Source organism: Centroberyx affinis, unplaced genomic scaffold (assembly GCF_046629955.1).
Source record: "Centroberyx affinis isolate AG114_WGS23_722 - 3 ecotype Tasmania unplaced genomic scaffold, CSIRO-AGI_Caff_v1 ptg003043l_1, whole genome shotgun sequence".
Lineage (NCBI taxonomy): Eukaryota > Metazoa > Chordata > Actinopteri > Beryciformes > Berycidae > Centroberyx > Centroberyx affinis.
Genome location: NW_027281133.1, coordinates 46,296 through 64,429, shown reverse-complemented (window position 1 = coordinate 64,429; position 18,134 = coordinate 46,296). Strand labels below are relative to the sequence as shown.

At 41.9% G+C, this 18,134-nt stretch overlaps 1 protein-coding gene across 1 annotated transcript in view; it reads left to right on the top strand.

Moving 5' to 3' along the window:
* znf385d (zinc finger protein 385D) overlaps positions 1-11,553 on the top strand; it is a 54,533-nt gene extending 42,980 nt beyond the window's left edge. The window contains exons 5-8 of the mRNA XM_071537423.1: positions 4,176-4,532; positions 5,918-6,099; positions 8,803-8,904; positions 10,354-11,553. Of these exons, the coding sequence (XP_071393524.1) occupies positions 4,176-4,532; positions 5,918-6,099; positions 8,803-8,904; positions 10,354-10,602 (890 nt within the window). The 3' untranslated portion in view covers positions 10,603-11,553. The remainder of the gene's footprint in view (positions 1-4,175; positions 4,533-5,917; positions 6,100-8,802; positions 8,905-10,353) is intronic.
* Positions 11,554-18,134: the final 6,581 nt, after the last annotated feature.

Below are 18,134 nucleotides of genomic sequence, written 5' to 3'. Positions count from 1 at the left end.
CTAAACACCGGGTGTCTGGTCTGACGTTCCCAGCAGTGGCAACAGCGGTTTATTTGGAATAAATAGAAGAAGAACTGGGTAGTTAGCATGAGCAGCGATAGCCACCATGGCTGAACAGATAAAGAAAAGAGCGCCACCTACAGAAACTCAAACTTCATCAGGAGAAAATCCAAAGAAGAAGACGTCACAGTACTGGACAAACTGTTTGATTGACAGGTGATCTCTAGTTTAGTTTAGTTTAGTTGCGTTTCGTTTATTGTCCTTCTTGGAGGAAAATCTTCTCCACTGCCAGTACAGACATCACCGGCATAACACATAATGTACGCAACAGTAACATGAGGAACAGTAACATAATACAGCAGAGGAACACAGACATCACACCGCCAAAACATACAAGTTGTAGCCGACAGAGAGAGAGAGAGAGAGAGAGAGAGAGAGAGTTGGAGGTGGGGACTGACATGTCTTAAAAAGTCCATGGGTTCAGAGCGAGTTTGTTTGACACAGTTATTGCAGCGGCTACAAAGCAGAAACACCACAGCAGTGAGCGCGTAGCACCAAAATAAAACTCAGAAACAAGAATTAGCACTTTAAGATTATTCTGCAGTTGCACTCGTTGTAAGTCGCTCTAAGTGAGAGCATCAGCTGAACGCCTTACATGCAAACGCAGCTAAACGACGACTTACACAGCCTTGTTCACACACAGTCAGCTAGGAAAGGAACAAATAAATGTACTTGGCTGACAGAAAGCTCACAGACTCACATGTGCACACACACACACACACACACACACACACGCCGAAACCCCTTCTCGCACTTTTCTGGGAACACGCTCGGTCTGGGTGGCTTTGCCGTTGAAAAGCTGCCCAGAGAAACAGGTGTGATGACAGCCTTTGGTCTGCGGTGAGCAGGTTGTGATCGAGCGAGCGAACCGCTGTGATCGCGGGTTGTTTTGATGCCTGGCACACCGGAGCGGGCCGGGAGTAGGTGGCCGTTAATTGCGGGGAGCGAAGAGGTCGCCGCCGCTCCGCTCTTGGCATAAACATTATTCATCAGAAGTGACAAGGTCGGCCGCATCATAAATAGTTCACCGATTAATTATTTGTTCTTGTGGTAATGGTAGGACATGGCGATATTAAGTCACACGGGATTAATGATGGCTGTTGTTATAACGAAGCTGCGAGGTTGGATAATACCAGATGATGTTTGTCTTTGTTGTATATTTTCCACTATGAAGAAAATTCAACTCGCACACTCTTCTCTTTTTCCATAATTACAATTCACAGTTAAATGCAGTAATGCAACATTCTCTCAAATTATAATGTAGACAGAAATCATTACTACTGTATATTTGTTATCTGTAATCAGCAATATAATCAATAACATATGCATTAACTCCAGTACCACCCACATAATCAGTGATATATTCTTATTACTTGTTACTTTGCGTCAAAAGTCTATGGCCTATAAAGTAAAACATACATTTCATTCCAGTTTTGATACAGGAATCTGAATAGTGTTATAATCATCACCAGTTAATCATTAGCCATTTTTACAAGCAGTGTAAAATTATATTTGCTTCTACTATCTCACAATCAAACTGCCTTTTCTGAGAGTTTCTGAGAAGTCAATATCTATTCATTTTTTGTAATCAGATTACTGTGATCCCGCTAGGTGTAATTGTGACAATGTTCACAGTGTAATGGGTGGGAAGGACACTGCAGATTTGCCTTAGTTTATTCTGCACCCCCCATAAATTAAACAGATCATAAATTATGTGCCACTATTTTGAAGTCACTGTTCCCCTTTTTCAGTTTTGGGTCCACAGTCTTTAGATAAACGCTCTAATAAATCTAATAGTCCGATAATACATCAGTCTCTGCAGCGTCTACTGAAGCACACAGATATATAGGTAGTGGTGAACGAGGCCCGCCCTGCTGGCCACAGTAATCAATAGGCGGCCTCCCAGTCATGTGACAGACGGACTCTGGCAAGGGCGGACTGTACCGCCGTAACTGAGATTATAAATAGCCGGCGGCAGTGGCGGCCAAACAAACCCAACCTTAAAAATGACAGATCGAATGAGGAGAGGAGCATCACTGCCGCTGAATGTAGTTTCATTTAGTCCAGCATAGATCTAGAGAGTCTATAACTTCACTCGTTCGAGAAATCCATGCCTAATTTACATGTTGTGCACCCAAATAAAACAGCAACATCAATTTTGAATATCCACAACTCAGGAGATAAGGGAATTACTCCCTAACCCTGCAAGAAATAATGCATTGCTTGTCTTTTATGCTATGATTTTGTCACACATTTAAGCACAACTTCTATTACTATTAAAGTTTTAAGTCATCTAAAGGCCTTTGCGTGCAAAACAGTTATGTTTTTGAGTCATCTATGTTTTGGAAGTGTCACTGAGGAATTTCAGGTAACAACATTATTCCAAAATGGATATACAGCATAGTGCTTTAGGAACAAACCCCTTCATATGTTCACTTCACTACATTTCAATGCAAATATCCTTGCTTTTCATCAACTACATTCACCTACCACCTACTGCTGCTAGTTACTTTGAAGAAACAGATTTGCATTCGAAAAATGCGATACCTTTCATGAAAGTGCTGCAAATTTCATAGTTGGAGCCAGTCAGCTGTGAGAGCATAAACACAACACAAACCCATTTCATGTAACAATCAAAGGTTAATGGATTGAACACTTCTAAGCATTCAAATAAAAATAAAAAACCCTCTCTTATGTGATGCGTACATTTGCATTTTACATTTTAAGCATTTAGCTGACACTCATGCAGAAGGTGAGTGCAACAATAGAATGTGCTTCAATTTCTGGATCGCCATTATTGCAAGCGATCACGTAACCATACATAATGATAAGTACTTTCATACCTTTTCTTGAGTAGAATACTAAATGGAGAGCTTTCACTTTTACCTGAATCCTATTCCATCAGGGTATTTCTACTTTTTCTTAAGTACAGGATGGGTTTTCCTTTGTAACTTTTGCATTTTTGCACTGGGCTGTTTTAAAATGATCTTTTTTGGGGGCGGTTATATGTGTTTTACGTGTTATTTTAGGGATTCTGCTGCGTATATGTTTTCTATGTGTTCAGCTACATCTACAGTGTTTGTTCCATGTTGTTTTTACCTTTGTGTTTATTGCATAACCAACTGCCCTTTGGGACAATAAAGATATTGAATTTGTACTTCTTCTATCTCTGGTCATAACAGAACCAAACCTCCTGACCTTTCTCTTGCCAGAGGTTGAACATATTGTTGGGCCGTTGATAGATGTGCACCCAGTGTAACTTCTATCAGTTTCACAGTGCCAAACCCTGACATCTCCTCTGGGATAAATAAGACCCATACATAATGGCTCACAAAAATAGCATGACATAATTCACTATTGATTTGCTCTCTTCGCTGGCCGATCTTCATTTTCGTGACACTGGAGTATGGAGAACTCAGAGACATTGGCATCGATCAGGTGGTGCCGCCAAGGCAAAATTTCATTTTCGTAAAAGTGGGAGCAGTCCACTGTATTCCATACAAAGATGTGTGGTTGTTCCAAGGGTCAAATATATTGATCCACGGCTGTCTCTACTCCCAAAATATCAGAATGTTATTTTAAGCACAGTGGCTGTTTTTGTAATGTGTTAATTTGACCTCACAGTTAGTTACTGACAACAGATATAATAATAATAATTTTGTTGTATTGCAGAGTCTGTCTATCTTGATAACATATGCTGGTAGATTGCGTTTATGTTTTGCAGACATAATTCCCATACATCATGTGGCATATAATCAATTAACTAAGCTTCAGAAGAACTCATCTAGTGAGCTTAGAATAGTTTGTTCATCCATAAGAAACTCCTTAATCACTGTTTTTACATTTGGAAAGACATGTACGCTGTTTATTGCCTATTTTGTTCTCATTCTTGAATAGGATTTGATTTGCTCTGGTCTCGGTCTTGATTTGGTCTTGATTTGGTCTTTGAATTGACTTGAATTCGACTAAGGCGGTCTTGACTGCAGGTCTAATAAACAGAAACATCCTCATCCACATGTAAAGGCCTGTTGATAGAGCAACATCACATGAATAATGCATTTCTGCCCAAAACGATGGATTCTAATTCCAAATGCATAATCTGTTTCCCTGTGCAGATGGCGTCCCTGGCGCATCCCCCCTCCCGCTCTCGCCTGTGCTTAGACTGGCACCACCGCTGGCATCCTTGGCGTCCCCTCCGACGCCGGCGCTGGCCCCCCTGGCATCACCGCTGGCCCCGAGCGCCACGCCGGCCCCGGCCCCGGCCCCGGCCCCGGAGACCACCTCGGCTGTCGGAGGGGAGGATGGGGCGTCCAAGCTCAGCTCGCCCTCAGAACCGGACGCGGAGCCCGAGGCCGAACCCGAAGCGGAGACGGACGCGGAAACGGAGGAAGAGAAAGCTCGACGTCTGCTGTACTGCTCGCTCTGCAAAGTGGCTGTCAACTCGGCGTCGCAGCTGGAGGCTCACAACAGCGGTGAGAGACATGCACCGACATTTCCGCTGTGTCCCTTGTGGTTGTGAAGCCCGGGCGCTGACCCTTTAATGAGCTTTTGCAAGGGGAGCAGAGATTTTTGTGCAGAAGAGACTGCAGATATAAATGAGGTTGTAAGCTGCTGAGTTCCTGCACATTTTTGCTTATCAAATTCCATGAATTTTCCATGACTATTCCATTGAATATAGTACAATTTCCACGACCAATATTTCCCAGCATCATTTGCCAAATGTTTTTGCTGTTGACTTAAATGCTTTTTGTACAGAAGACTAAAGGGACTGCTGATGTAAAAGAGGTTGTTACCTGCTATGTAACAACCTCTGCCTATCAAATTCCATGAATTTACCATCATTTTTCCATCACTATTCCATGGCATATAGGACAAGTTCCCTGTTGTCAGCATCAGTGTTGAAGTGTGTTTTTGTTGAGTTAATTGTGCAAGGTTAAGGTTAGATCTATGATTTGTAAGTGGTTTCCATAGGAACCCTGTATCCAGCTTTGATCAGATTTTGTGAAACATCCTTGTGTTCCAGAATGAAGATTGCATACCAGATCGTTATGTCAAACAAACCTCTAATGCTGCTTTCACACACCAAATGTGGGAATATTAGGATATACTGAGCCGGGTCGAGACCCACTGCAAAAAATCTCCATTTTAACAAGTCATTTAGTCTATTATTGAGGCCTAAAATCGTAATTTTCTTAAAATAAGTGCAAAAATCTGCCTGTGGGGTTAGATAATTTCACTTGTTTCCAATGCAAATTAACTTGTTTCAAGAATTTTGTAGAGTCAAGGGTAATTTTCTTGATAGTAGAGCAGTGATCTGCCTATTTCTGACTTGTTTCAAGATACTGACACTCATTTATAGAAAATTCCTGAAACAAGTGAAACCCTAACCCTCACTTGCAGAATTGTTTACTTCTTTTAAGAAAAAATAAGATCTGAAGGCTGAATATGTACTAAATGACCTGATAAGATTAACTTTTCTTTCAGAGCACATAGAAGGCAATTCACACTCAGTCTCATACACAGGAATGTCCTATGGCTGTCACCTTATAACGGCATTAAAAGCAGACATGTTTACAGTCAGTGTTCAACATTCAGACGACACGACACTTACAGACACGGAGCAACTCGGGTCAAGTACTAAACTTAAACACAAAGTGAAGCAGAGTTTGACGCGGCTCTTTGATCAGGATCGTTTTACGGGTCGATTTACCCAAGTCGTCCCTTTCACACTGAAAGGGTCGACTTGACAAGAAAGGGGTAACAGTTATACATCGCATACCACTGATCTCACCTTACCTTCAGGGTCTAGAGGTTAAAGTTCATGTACTGACCTTACTGTCTCCTGCTCTAACTTCAGGTACAAAGCACAAGACGATGCTGGAGGCCCGGAGCGGCGTGGGCTCCATCAAGTCCTTCCCCCGGCCGGGAGTCAAGAGCAAACTGGCCCCGCCCTCCAAAGCGGCGACGGGCCTGCAGAACAAAACGTTTCACTGTGAGACGTGTGATGTGCATGTCAACTCAGAGACTCAGCTAAAACAGGTGAGAGAGATAAAGAGAAAGGGAGAGAAAGAGAAAGATAGATAGACTCTGAAACACACACACTGATAAACTGAGGAAAAGGGATTTCATGTAAAAAAAAAAAACTGACGTTTCCTCTTGATCTTGACTTGAAACTGAAATTTAAAAATGTATGAGAGACAGATAAGAGAGCGAAAGATAGAGACAAGAACAAACAGACTGGAGTGGCTTATTATCATATACTCAGCAATGTGATTCCTATTAATAACAATGAATGTAATCTGGGATTTATTGGATTTTATTGATTTGCAGAGGAGGTTTATTGTTGCAATATGAATACCATAGTTTTTAGGTTTGGTGCCAGGAGCAGAGAATTTGTTTTTGATAAATTTTACCCGGAAACCAAATACCTCTTAGGCCTCTGGCTCTGACGTTATATTCTATTCCAATTAAATCTCTGCCCGTAATACAGGATATTGGCTGAAATCTCCTATATAAACCTCTGGATATGTATTTTGGCTGCAGTGTTGGGATCCTCCATAAATCCCTTTTTCTTGTAGTTGCTGATCTTTCTCTCACGGGAGAATTTCAACTACAATACTTTAAAATGAGTTGGTTTTGTCTGAGCTAACCTTGAGATTTCTCACAGAAAATAGACAGGCTTTGTATAAATGTTTCATGCAGAGACTTTTAGAGAGTACTTTTGAACAGCTATGATTCTCTGTGAAAAGAACCCACTATGACAAATTTGAGCTGCGGCTGGAGTCAACCCTGAAACCATAGGAAGTGTGTTATCGTTAAATACACTGCAACGACTCTTGAAAGTTCAGCTCAAAGCCAGAAATCTGCGTTTCCTCGTCAGCGTGTTCCCACTCTGATTTCTTTGATTCTTGGCTTAAGGATATACATTAGTTTCTGAATATGCCACTCAAAGACTCTTATATTTAACCTGTAATCGGTTTATAGATACTGAATATCAGTGATGTGACCTCGGGTCCAGGGGCCGAGCTTGGCTTTCATGCATATGGGTGAAAGCTATACTTGATCTCCATCTACTCATGTTATAAGTCTAAAACATGGTCCAAAACATAATAACTAGCCTAACCATAGCCTAAATAACCATAATCAGTATACTGAAATTACAGTTAAAATTTACTGTTATTATGCTGCAGAAAATCCAATCTAATTCCCAGTGAGCTGTCAAAAGAACATCATGAGTGTTTAGCTGAAATTTGATGTATTTATAGAACAGTTGGCTTTAAATAATGCAAGTGCCTTAATATCACAGCAACATCACAATTTCTGTCATATTGCACCAACATTATAAATTAATTTTTCTAGATTTCATCTTTGCTAATTTGTCAGTGACTGTGTTGATAAAGGTTATAAGACTGAATAAGCAACGGAAAATAGTTGATGATTTTTCATAATATGCTAATTTACCTTGTGAGTAATTTCTAACAATATTACTACATTCCAAGGGATTGTCTACATTGTTGGCCATGGGTGCCAGGCACCCACAGCACCCATTCAAATTCAGTTTATGCTGGGTTCGCTGGGTGTTTCTAATCTTTCAACACCAGAAACCCTCGACCAGGCGACCCAGCTGGGGTTAGTCGGTCCCCAGCTTGTGTCCAAATAGTTGTCAATTGTGCATGTGCAATCAAACATATGAACATGACATATTTAATATATGAACATAACGTGTCATTTGGTGAATGCATTCCGCAAAGGGCCACACAGTACTGTAAATGCATACATTTTCACCATGGGTGGCTCCAGAGGGAATTAAACCTTTAAAGCCACAACATGCAAGTTTTCGCCTTGAGACAATAAGTGTATTGTGAGTCCCACCCTAATCTGTCTCAGTTGGTCAAGTTCCCGCCCCAACACTTTTTTTTTTAGTTTAGTTTATTTATTTGACAATTCACTTTAAAAGGACAATCCCATGGTTGCAACACCAATGTACATGCACAATTAAAAGAACATCAAGGATAACACAAAAAAGTCACAGGACTTATTTCCATTGTGGTCCTTGTTGTAGTTAAATGTTGTGGAGGTGTGTGCGTGTGGGTACGTGCGCATATAAAAGCACAAAAAACATCAATATACAGAAAATATTCACATTGGGCATTAACAGGCATTGTTCAGACAACAGACTAAAGAACACACTTCCTATTATACTCAAACTGGTCCATTAAATGAGCTACATACAACCCTGCCTACACAACTGTCTTTACAGGGGTACGTTATCTAAAAGCCAGTGTTTCAGTTTTGCCTTAAACGTGACTGGGTTTGTAGTCTGTTTAATGCTATTAGGAACCTTATTCCAATCCTGGGCACCCGAGTATCTGAATGAACTTTTACCCATCTGGCTACTGATCCTTACCAGTGTCAGATTTGTTACACTAGACCTGGTGTTGTGCCTGTGAGCCTCTCTGACCTGCGGGAACTCGTCTCGATAAGCCGACTGCCTTGAAATGGCATCCAGCCGCCCCTCACTGAAACGGGGGATTTAAGCAAGAACACAGACAAACGCAGATAATAATGTATAATTTAGCATAATTATTTATTCATTGTTACCGTAATGTGAAAAAGTTGCATATTTGCAGCTTTAACTGCATGCTCAACCCGTTGACCTATACAGGAACAGCAATAAACGAGTGAAACCTCTCTACCTCGTCTGAAAGCTTTGTTTTGACCGTTTGATCTTCTCCTTCTCAGCACATCAGCAGCCGGCGTCATAAAGACAGAGCAGCAGGTAAACCAGCCAAACCCAAATACAGTCCCTACAGCAAACCGCAGAAAGGCCAGACCAAGACACCGGTGAGTCACTCCCCCGCCTCAGTCAGTTCATCATGTAAATATCACAAAGGCCACAGTGACTCAGTTTTAATCACATTTTTAGGAGATAGACGTATCAACTCATTTAGTGAAGACAGTGTTTACTGTTTGATGTCTAAAACTGTGTTCATTGTTATTCTCCTATTCCAGCCACTTCATGTTGCCACAGTTTGCAGGTCAAATAAAAAGTGTAGGTCTGGGAATACGCACCGTTCTCTCTTTCTCTCTTTGCATGGGAGAGAACGTTAAGAGAAAGCTGCATGATGAAATGTGGCAGCTTAATGTTTCTTCGCTTATCAGCAAAAATACATTTTTCTGAAAGCTTAGGGTTAGCTATTCTTTGATTCAATCCACCACTAAATGTCAACTTTTATAACTGGTTCACCTGTTAACCTGTTTTTACTGAGATGCTGGTAGAAAGCGGTGCGATTCAGTTTTAAAACTTGATGTTTTATTGACAAAAAACGGCATGAATCAGGGCCAGTCTGAGCCAGCATGCTAAAGGTGGAATGCAGACCTGAGTCAATTTACAAATCATTTTACGTGTTTGTTTTAACCTACTTGGAGTACCGGAGGGGTGGGGTCTACTGCATCAGGACAAGTCAAACCACAGAAATGAGACGTATACGGAATTAAATTTCATTTTCCTGAGATTTAAACCTTCTGGTACTCATCTTATGCTGCAAACCCCAGCCACCTTGCACTCCAGGCAGGTTAAAACAAACGCTAAAGGAATTATATCCAAACGCAATATGACAGTCAAGTCTGGTAGAATGCATGGAGGAGCCATGTGGATCCAATGTGGGAAAGATAAAGGAGAGCCCCGACTTTTTCCATCCCAGCTCTCATAAAACGGCATTCATCACACCCACTGTTTGCCGAGACGAAGCACAGGGGTTAACAGTATGGGGGAAATGACTTTTTCTGAAACCCATCATTGACTGAGTTAACGGAGAGGAGCTTCTTTGATGAGCGGAGAGTAAAGAATGCTTCCCATAGGGTTACGATGCCTGAGTCAGTGATTGATAACCCATGACAACGGCTGCCATCCCGGTGCTGTGAGACCGTAACTTTTCCATTACTGATACAGAAGATTAAGTCAGATAACTTGGGCGACCTTTTTAGCCTATTAGTCTGTTTGGTGTCGGGGGGGGGCTGTTCTTTTCTGTTTGTTTGTCTCTCTATCCGGCTGTCTCTCATATCTTTCTTTCTTTCTTTCTTTCTTTCTTTCTTTCTTTCTTTCTTTCTTTTCTTTCTTTCTTTCTTTCTTTCTGTCTCACTCTCTCTGTAAACGCAACATAATTCTACACTACAAAGCATTTTTTTTTTTATCCAATTTAAGTCAAAAATGTTCCACCAGACCGGGGGCTTTATCGATGTCCTTTGATAGAAACTGTATTGATTGTTATGTTCTCTCTCTCTCTCTGCCAGGTAAAGTTGGCCCTGGGTAAGGAGCGGGTCCAGCCTCTGACGGCCCAGATCCTACCGGCTCACCTGGCGGCGGTGGCAGCGGCCGCGGCGGCCATGAGCAACGCTTTCCCCCTGCGCACCACCCACGCCACCACCCACGCCCCGACCCCCGCCCTCTTCCAGACTCAGGCGCTCCCCGCCGCACTGCTGCGCCCGGCCCCCGGCCCCGTCAGGACCTCCCACCCACAAGTCCTATTTGCCCCCTATTGACCCGTCTGATCCGGGGCAGTGTGGGCCTCCCCGTCGAGGACCGAACCCCGTGCGTACTTCGATCCGGACCAGACCAAGGAGTCCCGTCAGAGTCTGTACTCCTTCTATGCACCCGGGATACAGAACAAGCAAACCGCTACCAATCCTCACCTCTCCTCATGTGGATTACCCTGGTGTTGGACCGCCGTTTTCAAGCTAAACCGGGAGCGCAGTCCAGCGTTCGGCGCACTCTCACGATGGATTTATTTCTCTGACGTTTATCCCACTGAAAATCTGGGCTATGCATTTATAGCCGACTCGCTTTCTGTGCCATTCCCTAGCCCGCGGCTCGCACCCGGACCCCGGACCTGGACCTATATTGTACCGCAATAATGTATAAGACTAACCCGTGAACTATGCAGTGTCATTAATATGTGATGCAAGGCACAGTTTGAGCTATAAATATGGTAGGGATATGCTATTTGTAAAGATACAGTGTGGCACTAAGATCATTGCTTTAGTGGAGGTTACCATCACTCATAGTTTAAAAGGCTGTTACTGATTAAAAAAGAGTGAGAAAGGCCCTCCTCCTTTCCTGTATGCACTTTAAGCCCCTCCTCAGTTGATGTCTACATTAGATGGCTAGACTGTGTTAGATGGTTAGAGTACGTGTCGTATTATCTCTTGCATAATGGGTGTTTGTGTGTTTGTATTCGTCCTTGCATAACTGTATGCGTGTGCGAGCGTGTGTGTGTCCATTGTGTGTGCCCTTCTGCATGTGTGTGTGTGTGTGTTTGTCCACGTGTGTGTGTGTGCGTGTGTGTGTGAGTGAGTGTGAGCTTGCCATCCACCATAAGCCATCCTAGTTGATATCCAGCACACATTTTCACTGACCATGTCTTGGGCCAGAGGGACCACAAAGGCTTGTGTATATTACCTGTCAGTGTGTAAAAGGTGAACAATTTCAAATAAAAAGAGTCCTACTTTGTTAATATGGGTGGTTCTGTATAGCTCACTGGGTCCTAACACTGCCGAGGTTAGGGGTTTGATTCCCACCCACGCTAAAAACACATGTGCACTCCTGGTACTGAAGGATGCTTTGGATAATAGCGTCCACTAAATGGCATATGTTATGTTACATTAATAAAGGGACATACACATGGCAGCCAAATGCCAGCCTATACATTAACTTTTTGGACAACAGACACACCGATGCACACACACACACACACACCATAAATACATCCATGTCTGACATCTTAAAGCGCAGATGGCTTTCTTCCATTCAGGAAATAACATCACTGACAGGAGCAGGTCTCAGCGCCTTAACTTTGACATTTTGGAGAAACCCCAATTCACCACAACACCATAACTCATGAGGTATATATTAAACTCAGTTGTTCAGTCTGTGAACTTTTCCATGAACCCATAAGCCTACTCATCTGTCCATAGGTTTGTAGCATATCTACTGCCCCCCCTCCCCAAAAAAAAAAAAGTCCCTGACGCATGAAAGTTGGCTGTCCAGCCGGAGGAGGGAGCTTATTTCCAGCGAAGCGCCTGCTCCCCGCTCCAAAACCAATACAGCAGGCAGGCTGAAGAGCAGGATCTCTGGCCACCATCTCGCCTCCATTTACTCTCCCTGGAACGCTGATCACAAACATCTGTAAGTGGGATGCGGAGCCTCCCTATCTGCCGTTCAGCAGGGCTATCAGCAGAAAAACACCGCCTGACTCCATTCCCGTCAGCGGGGAAAACACTCTGAACAGCTGGATGTCCAACCAAGCGAGCGCTGGAATCTAGATTGTGCTTGGAGCATCAGGGCTGGTTAAGGGGAGGTAAAGGCGGGGGGAGGGGTCCCAGCTATTGGCCAGTTGATGACTAGCATTGACCAAAGAGCTGAAATCAAGCGAACCTTAGCTGGAATGATAATAGCTGTGATGCAGGTATAGACCATTTTCACAAACATGGCTGTCGTATTCCGCAGGGTATTGATCGGTTCTCTTTGCCATGTGCAATGTTAAGAAGCCAGCTTTCTGTCTCCTCCGACTCGGTCTGTGATCACTTACTTTGTGTTTCAGCAGAAACAGAAAGATATGTCAACGGCAACACCTGTATTGTGTTATAAGCTATACTGAAACACAAAATAAGTGAAAATGGTCTCTTAAAGTCTAACGGTACCCCCAGTTTTAGTCCTTCTCCGCCTACTGCCTCTAGTTTGAAAATAAATCTGATTACGCAGAGTCGAACTAATGTAAGACACTACGAAACGGCCCGTGATGTGACATATCTACTTTTCATTTTTAACCCAGAAAAAGAGAATTGTCGATTTAGTGTCTAAAACATCTGCAGTTCAGCATACTGTATGCACTTGTATGTGGAGGTAATGCCGGGTATTATTGTCTTCTATCTCAAACAACACGATTTTACATTTTATTCTTCAGAGCCACTTACAGAGTGCAACAGAAGAATATGTTTGAATTCATACGTCACCAACATTACAAGCAGCCAGTTCTAAGGAGGTCAAGGATCAGAGCCAACAGTGTCCAGAGAACAGAAGTAACAAAATATTCCCGTGACCCTCGAATTATTATGATCAAATTTGTTAATTCCCATAAGTTCTGTAATGAAATAAGGAGCAGAAATGGTACAAATCGCCAGCGATTCTCCACTATTGGCTCGGTGACGACTAGCATTGACTTTTGAGATTTCCACTTCTTGAAAAAAAATGTAACTCCCACTCTGACAAAGTTATTTATGAGCTAAAAGTAAAACTCCTGACTATTACTTAAGTTATAAGCCCTTTACTTTCAAACAGTGACATTTTAGAGGATGTAGACATCTGTTTTTTAAATACTGGGCAACAGGTAACAATTTTTTTATTCTCTATGGGATACACAACTTTTCCAAATTAAACCCTTCAGTACAAACTGACTGACCCGTAGCTGAATTACTGTTGTACCTGTCAGTTAATAGCAGTGCCCTAAAAAAAACATAATCTATTAAATGTTAGAAGATGTGATGTTATTCAAATCAACTAATGAAACATTTCAGCTGCACTTGCTTCATATTCATGATAGGAAGAAAGCTTTGTTAAGGTGTTTCACCTCCATGTGGCATTTACGTCTGCATCCCTCCTTTCATTTTAATATAAACACAGTGATAAAAAAAAAAAGAAAGATTCATGTGCAGGTCAGCAGAGGGACCACATTCCTCTGTCAGGTTCATTTTGTTTAAACAACGGCTGCTTTTCCGTCATTGTAACTGGAGCGAAGTTCATTGCTTTTCATTAGTTATATTGAGTTGTTTTTCCCCTCTCTGTCTTACAGCCGATAGAAGAAGAAAATGCCTAAAGGCGACTGCACACAGGCAGGATGTTGTAACAGATACTGAACATGAACTGCACCGAGAAAAACCCTTGGGACCGTGGGCAGGGAAGGGCAGATCCAGGCAGCTCGGTCCATGTAAGAGCTTTGATTCTACATTATGATAAACGCCTCAATTAACATTCCAGTCCATTAAGGCTCTGACAGTTTTACCTCATCCGGACGTCCACAGTTTACAATAAGCCTCCCTCCCGGGCGCTGGTCTGTCTGAAGCATGGTCCCGCCTGTGGGTTTGACAGCACACCTGCATTTAATGCACCCCGGGTTTAGTGTCCTGTATGTTTTAGCAGAGTGCTTTTAGGCTTTTAGTTAGGAAAGATAAGATTTGACTGGAGAGCAGTTTTGTGCTGAGAGGTTTTGCTCAGCAGTCGTTCTCAAAACAACTTTGCAATTTGTTCAAGTGACTTACTGAACCAGCCAGAGGCCCAAAATAGGTTTAGAGCACTTAAGTTGAGGATTGATTTCAAAGTCACTCAAATGTGCACGTGCTCACACACTCACCAATCCACCCAACCACACACACATACATACACACACACACACTTGAATCATTTATTAATGGATACATCAGTGTAAGAACAAAAACAAGAAGTACAAGTTCTGTGCAATCCCATGGCAGATTTGTGGTGAAGACTTAATTAAAGCCATCATACTGTACACAGGTTTTATTAGTTGACATTTTGTCTGAATTCAGCAAAAGTAATCCTCATGTTAGGTGAATATAAATAAGTAAGATAATGTCATAAGCGTGGGCATAAGTGCATTGCTCTGTGACTCGCTTTCAATGTAAATTTTGAGGTTCGGGCATCTTGAGACAAACTCTGGAGCAGCAGGGCTGGTTGATAGAGATGATGTTATCTTTTTTTTTTTTTTTTTTGTTATTTTCATTTTTCAATAATGAAAAAAGTAGTAATAAAACATTTTCCCTCCAGAATGAAGGGTACTTTCCTGTTAATTCTGACATAAATAATCAATTTTCCTGGAAGGGAGGACGCTCAGTTCATGATTCATCATGAGAGCCAAATTTCGCAAACTTGACATGAGTGCAGAACTTTCCTCCATGTTTGTTTGAGTTCAGTGATTTCTGTCAGAGCGAGTGCGCTGGTATTTTGCTCTGGAGATTGTGTTGAGGATGACACTATGCTAAAACAATGGAGCAAGATGAGTCAGGCTGCTAGTTAGTTTTAGCAAATGAAGCATTAGCAAACACAGCTTGTAGCATATTAACACTGCAACAACAATGTGATTTGTTATAAACTGCCAGTGTATACAATATGTTGTCTTGTTAAAGAAATTATATATATATATATATATATATATCACCATGCATCATTGTATTGGACACGATGGCTGTCAGTTGGGTTTGGCAAGGTTCATTCAACACATCTTAGCCTGAGTCCAAATCTGATCTTGTAGTTTTTATCATTAGAATGAAGAGTAAAGATCAAGCAAAAATCACCAGAAATGTATTTGAAAGTCGTTCACACCAGCACACCAGTTCAGGGATTTGTTGACCTACATCTAATAATCTATCATGTTAACCAAATAATACTAAATTGTCAGTCATCAACAGTGTTGGGCAAGTTACTTGGAAAATGTAATCAATTACTCTTTACTTTATTGCTCCTTTACAGGAGCAGTTATTAGTTACATTACTCATTACATTACTTTCCTTTACAGAATTATATAAGAATGTCTTCCTGTTATGTGAAGTTATCTAAATCGATTTACATATGATAACGAAAAGAGGATTATGGAATTATGGTTGTGTGAAAAAATTCAGCTAAGATGTGAAGATTTGTTGTTAAATTTTCACAATAACACAACTTTAACCTCCTTTTACTAAACTAGACACTCAATAAAGAACAGACATGATTTGCAGAAAATGAATTTTACCACACCGTGATGAAGTTTGATGGCGCCCAGGTAGTGAAGTGTCTCACTGTCAGCTTCAGGCTTGAGTTTGGCTCTTGAAAACCGCGGCGTTGTGGTAAAAACAGGGGTACATGAACAGTAAGGCTGCAATTTGAAAGATTTCAAGGACTTGCCTGACAGCTACGTTATCACATCGCTCATGAATATAGACAGCATTGCCTTCTCCAGTCACTGTGGCTCACAATAACAGCTGACAAAATCTAGCTATTTACAACTCTTCATCTCTCTTTGATCGTCATGTTGTTTAAAGCCCCCTAACTATAAGCCTGTGAACATGGCCAAGACTGCAAAATATGAGCATGAACAAGCCAACACCTACACTGAAAAAATGTCTTAACAAGTCAGTTAGTCTCATATTCAGTCTTCAAATCGTATTTTTTGTAATACAAGAGAAAAATAATGCGAACAGGGTGAGATAACTCCACTTGTTTCCAATGCAGTTTCACTTGTTTCAGGAATTTTCTAGAAACGAGTGTCAGTATCTTGAAACAATTCAGAATAAGTCAGATCACTACTATCAAGAAAATGACACTTGACTCTTCAAGTTGGATTTGCATTAGAAACAAGTGAAATTATCTAACCCCACTGGCAGATTTCTTCACTTGTTTCAAGAAAATTACGATTTTAGGACTCAATAATAGACTAAATGACTTGTTAAGATGGAGATTTTTTGCAGTGTACAGCCAAGGTGCGTTATTTTTTTTTTCAATGAGAAACTGGTATCTTTACAGCATTGTTGGAAATGCTTCCCCTGGGTTGGAATCAAACGCACACCAAACTAGAAGGGTAGACTAGAAGGTCAAGGTTCGTGCTATTATTGCTTGTTTGTGAGTCGGATCCGGATCCGCTCCAAAATTTAAAGGAATAGTCCACCCAAAAATGAAAATTCTGTCATCATCTCCTCCCCCTCATGCCAGTTGAAACACAGGTGAAGTTTGTCCATATAACACACAGGGAGGCTGCCAGCACAACTCCATAGCGGCCTTCTCCAAAACAACTGAAGTCAGTGGGGACCAGTTCTTCAGAGTTCCAAAAAGACCTACAGTATATTTACACCATCATTTAGTGCAAATCTTAACTACAGCTGATTGATTTGCGACAAATAATGGTGTATAGGTCTTTCTATTCACAGTGTGATTGTTTGGCTGTTTTTGTTTTGGAGCTCTAAAGAACAGGTCCCCATTGACTTCAGTTGTTTTGGAGAAGGCTGCTACCAAGTTGTGCTGGCAACCTCCCTGTGTGTTATATGGACTAAAAAATTTCACCTGTGTTTCATTTGGCATGAGGGTGAGTAGATGATGACAGAATTTTCATTTTTGGGTGAACTATTCCTTTAATGGGTTCTTCCTTGGCCCATGCTACACCCTTCCACGAAGTTTCATGAAAATCGGGCCAGTAGTTTTTCCGTAATCCTGCTAACAGACAAACAAACAGACAAACAAAAAAACGGCACTGAAAACATTACCTCCTTGGCGGAGGTAATTACAATTAAATTATAATACAGACCGTCCTGAGCTCTTCTTGAGTGCGTGCAAACACACACACACAAAAAAAAAACATACTGGGCCAATGAGACACTGTCCTTATGGTCATCAGTGCCTTGATCCCCCCAAGTTGAAATGGTTTAACTTTGATGTCTCCCTTTATGACGGGATGAAACAAAGAGAAGTGAGAGCCGGCGAGCTTTGAAGTGTCTCTGTGCAGCTGAGGCGGACAGAAAACACCGAGCGCTGTAAACCTCTTTTCCAAAACAACACCTGCGAGCAGAGCGTCGTCGTCTCTGAACCACGGACCAGCTGGGAAAATCTGCTGGCCGCTCTGGGGAAGTGAATGAGAAACGTCCTCTCAGCAACTACTGTTACTGTTATAATGCCCTTGAGCAAGGCACTTAACACCCGGCCGCTCCAGTGGAAGCGCTTACTGGCTCAGCAGTCGTAGTCTGTGTGGTTTTGCGAGGGTGAAGGAGGGATGAACTGCAGGAATGAGAAGCAGGGCGGTGCTGACAAACAGACTGCATGCTCTGTCAGCTCTAATGACTAATGCTACATCAGAGCCGAGTGTTGGAAATCCCCAGCTGGAAGGTCGTAATTATTACAACCTCTGTACAGTCCAGTGGTCCAGCTGGGAAAGTCAAGGGAGAAAATACTGTTCCCATGGCAACAGCTAATGCCATGTCAGTGATATTTGAAAAGTTTAGTTAGCTGGTTAGCAGAGAATGTTTGCAAGTCTATGTGA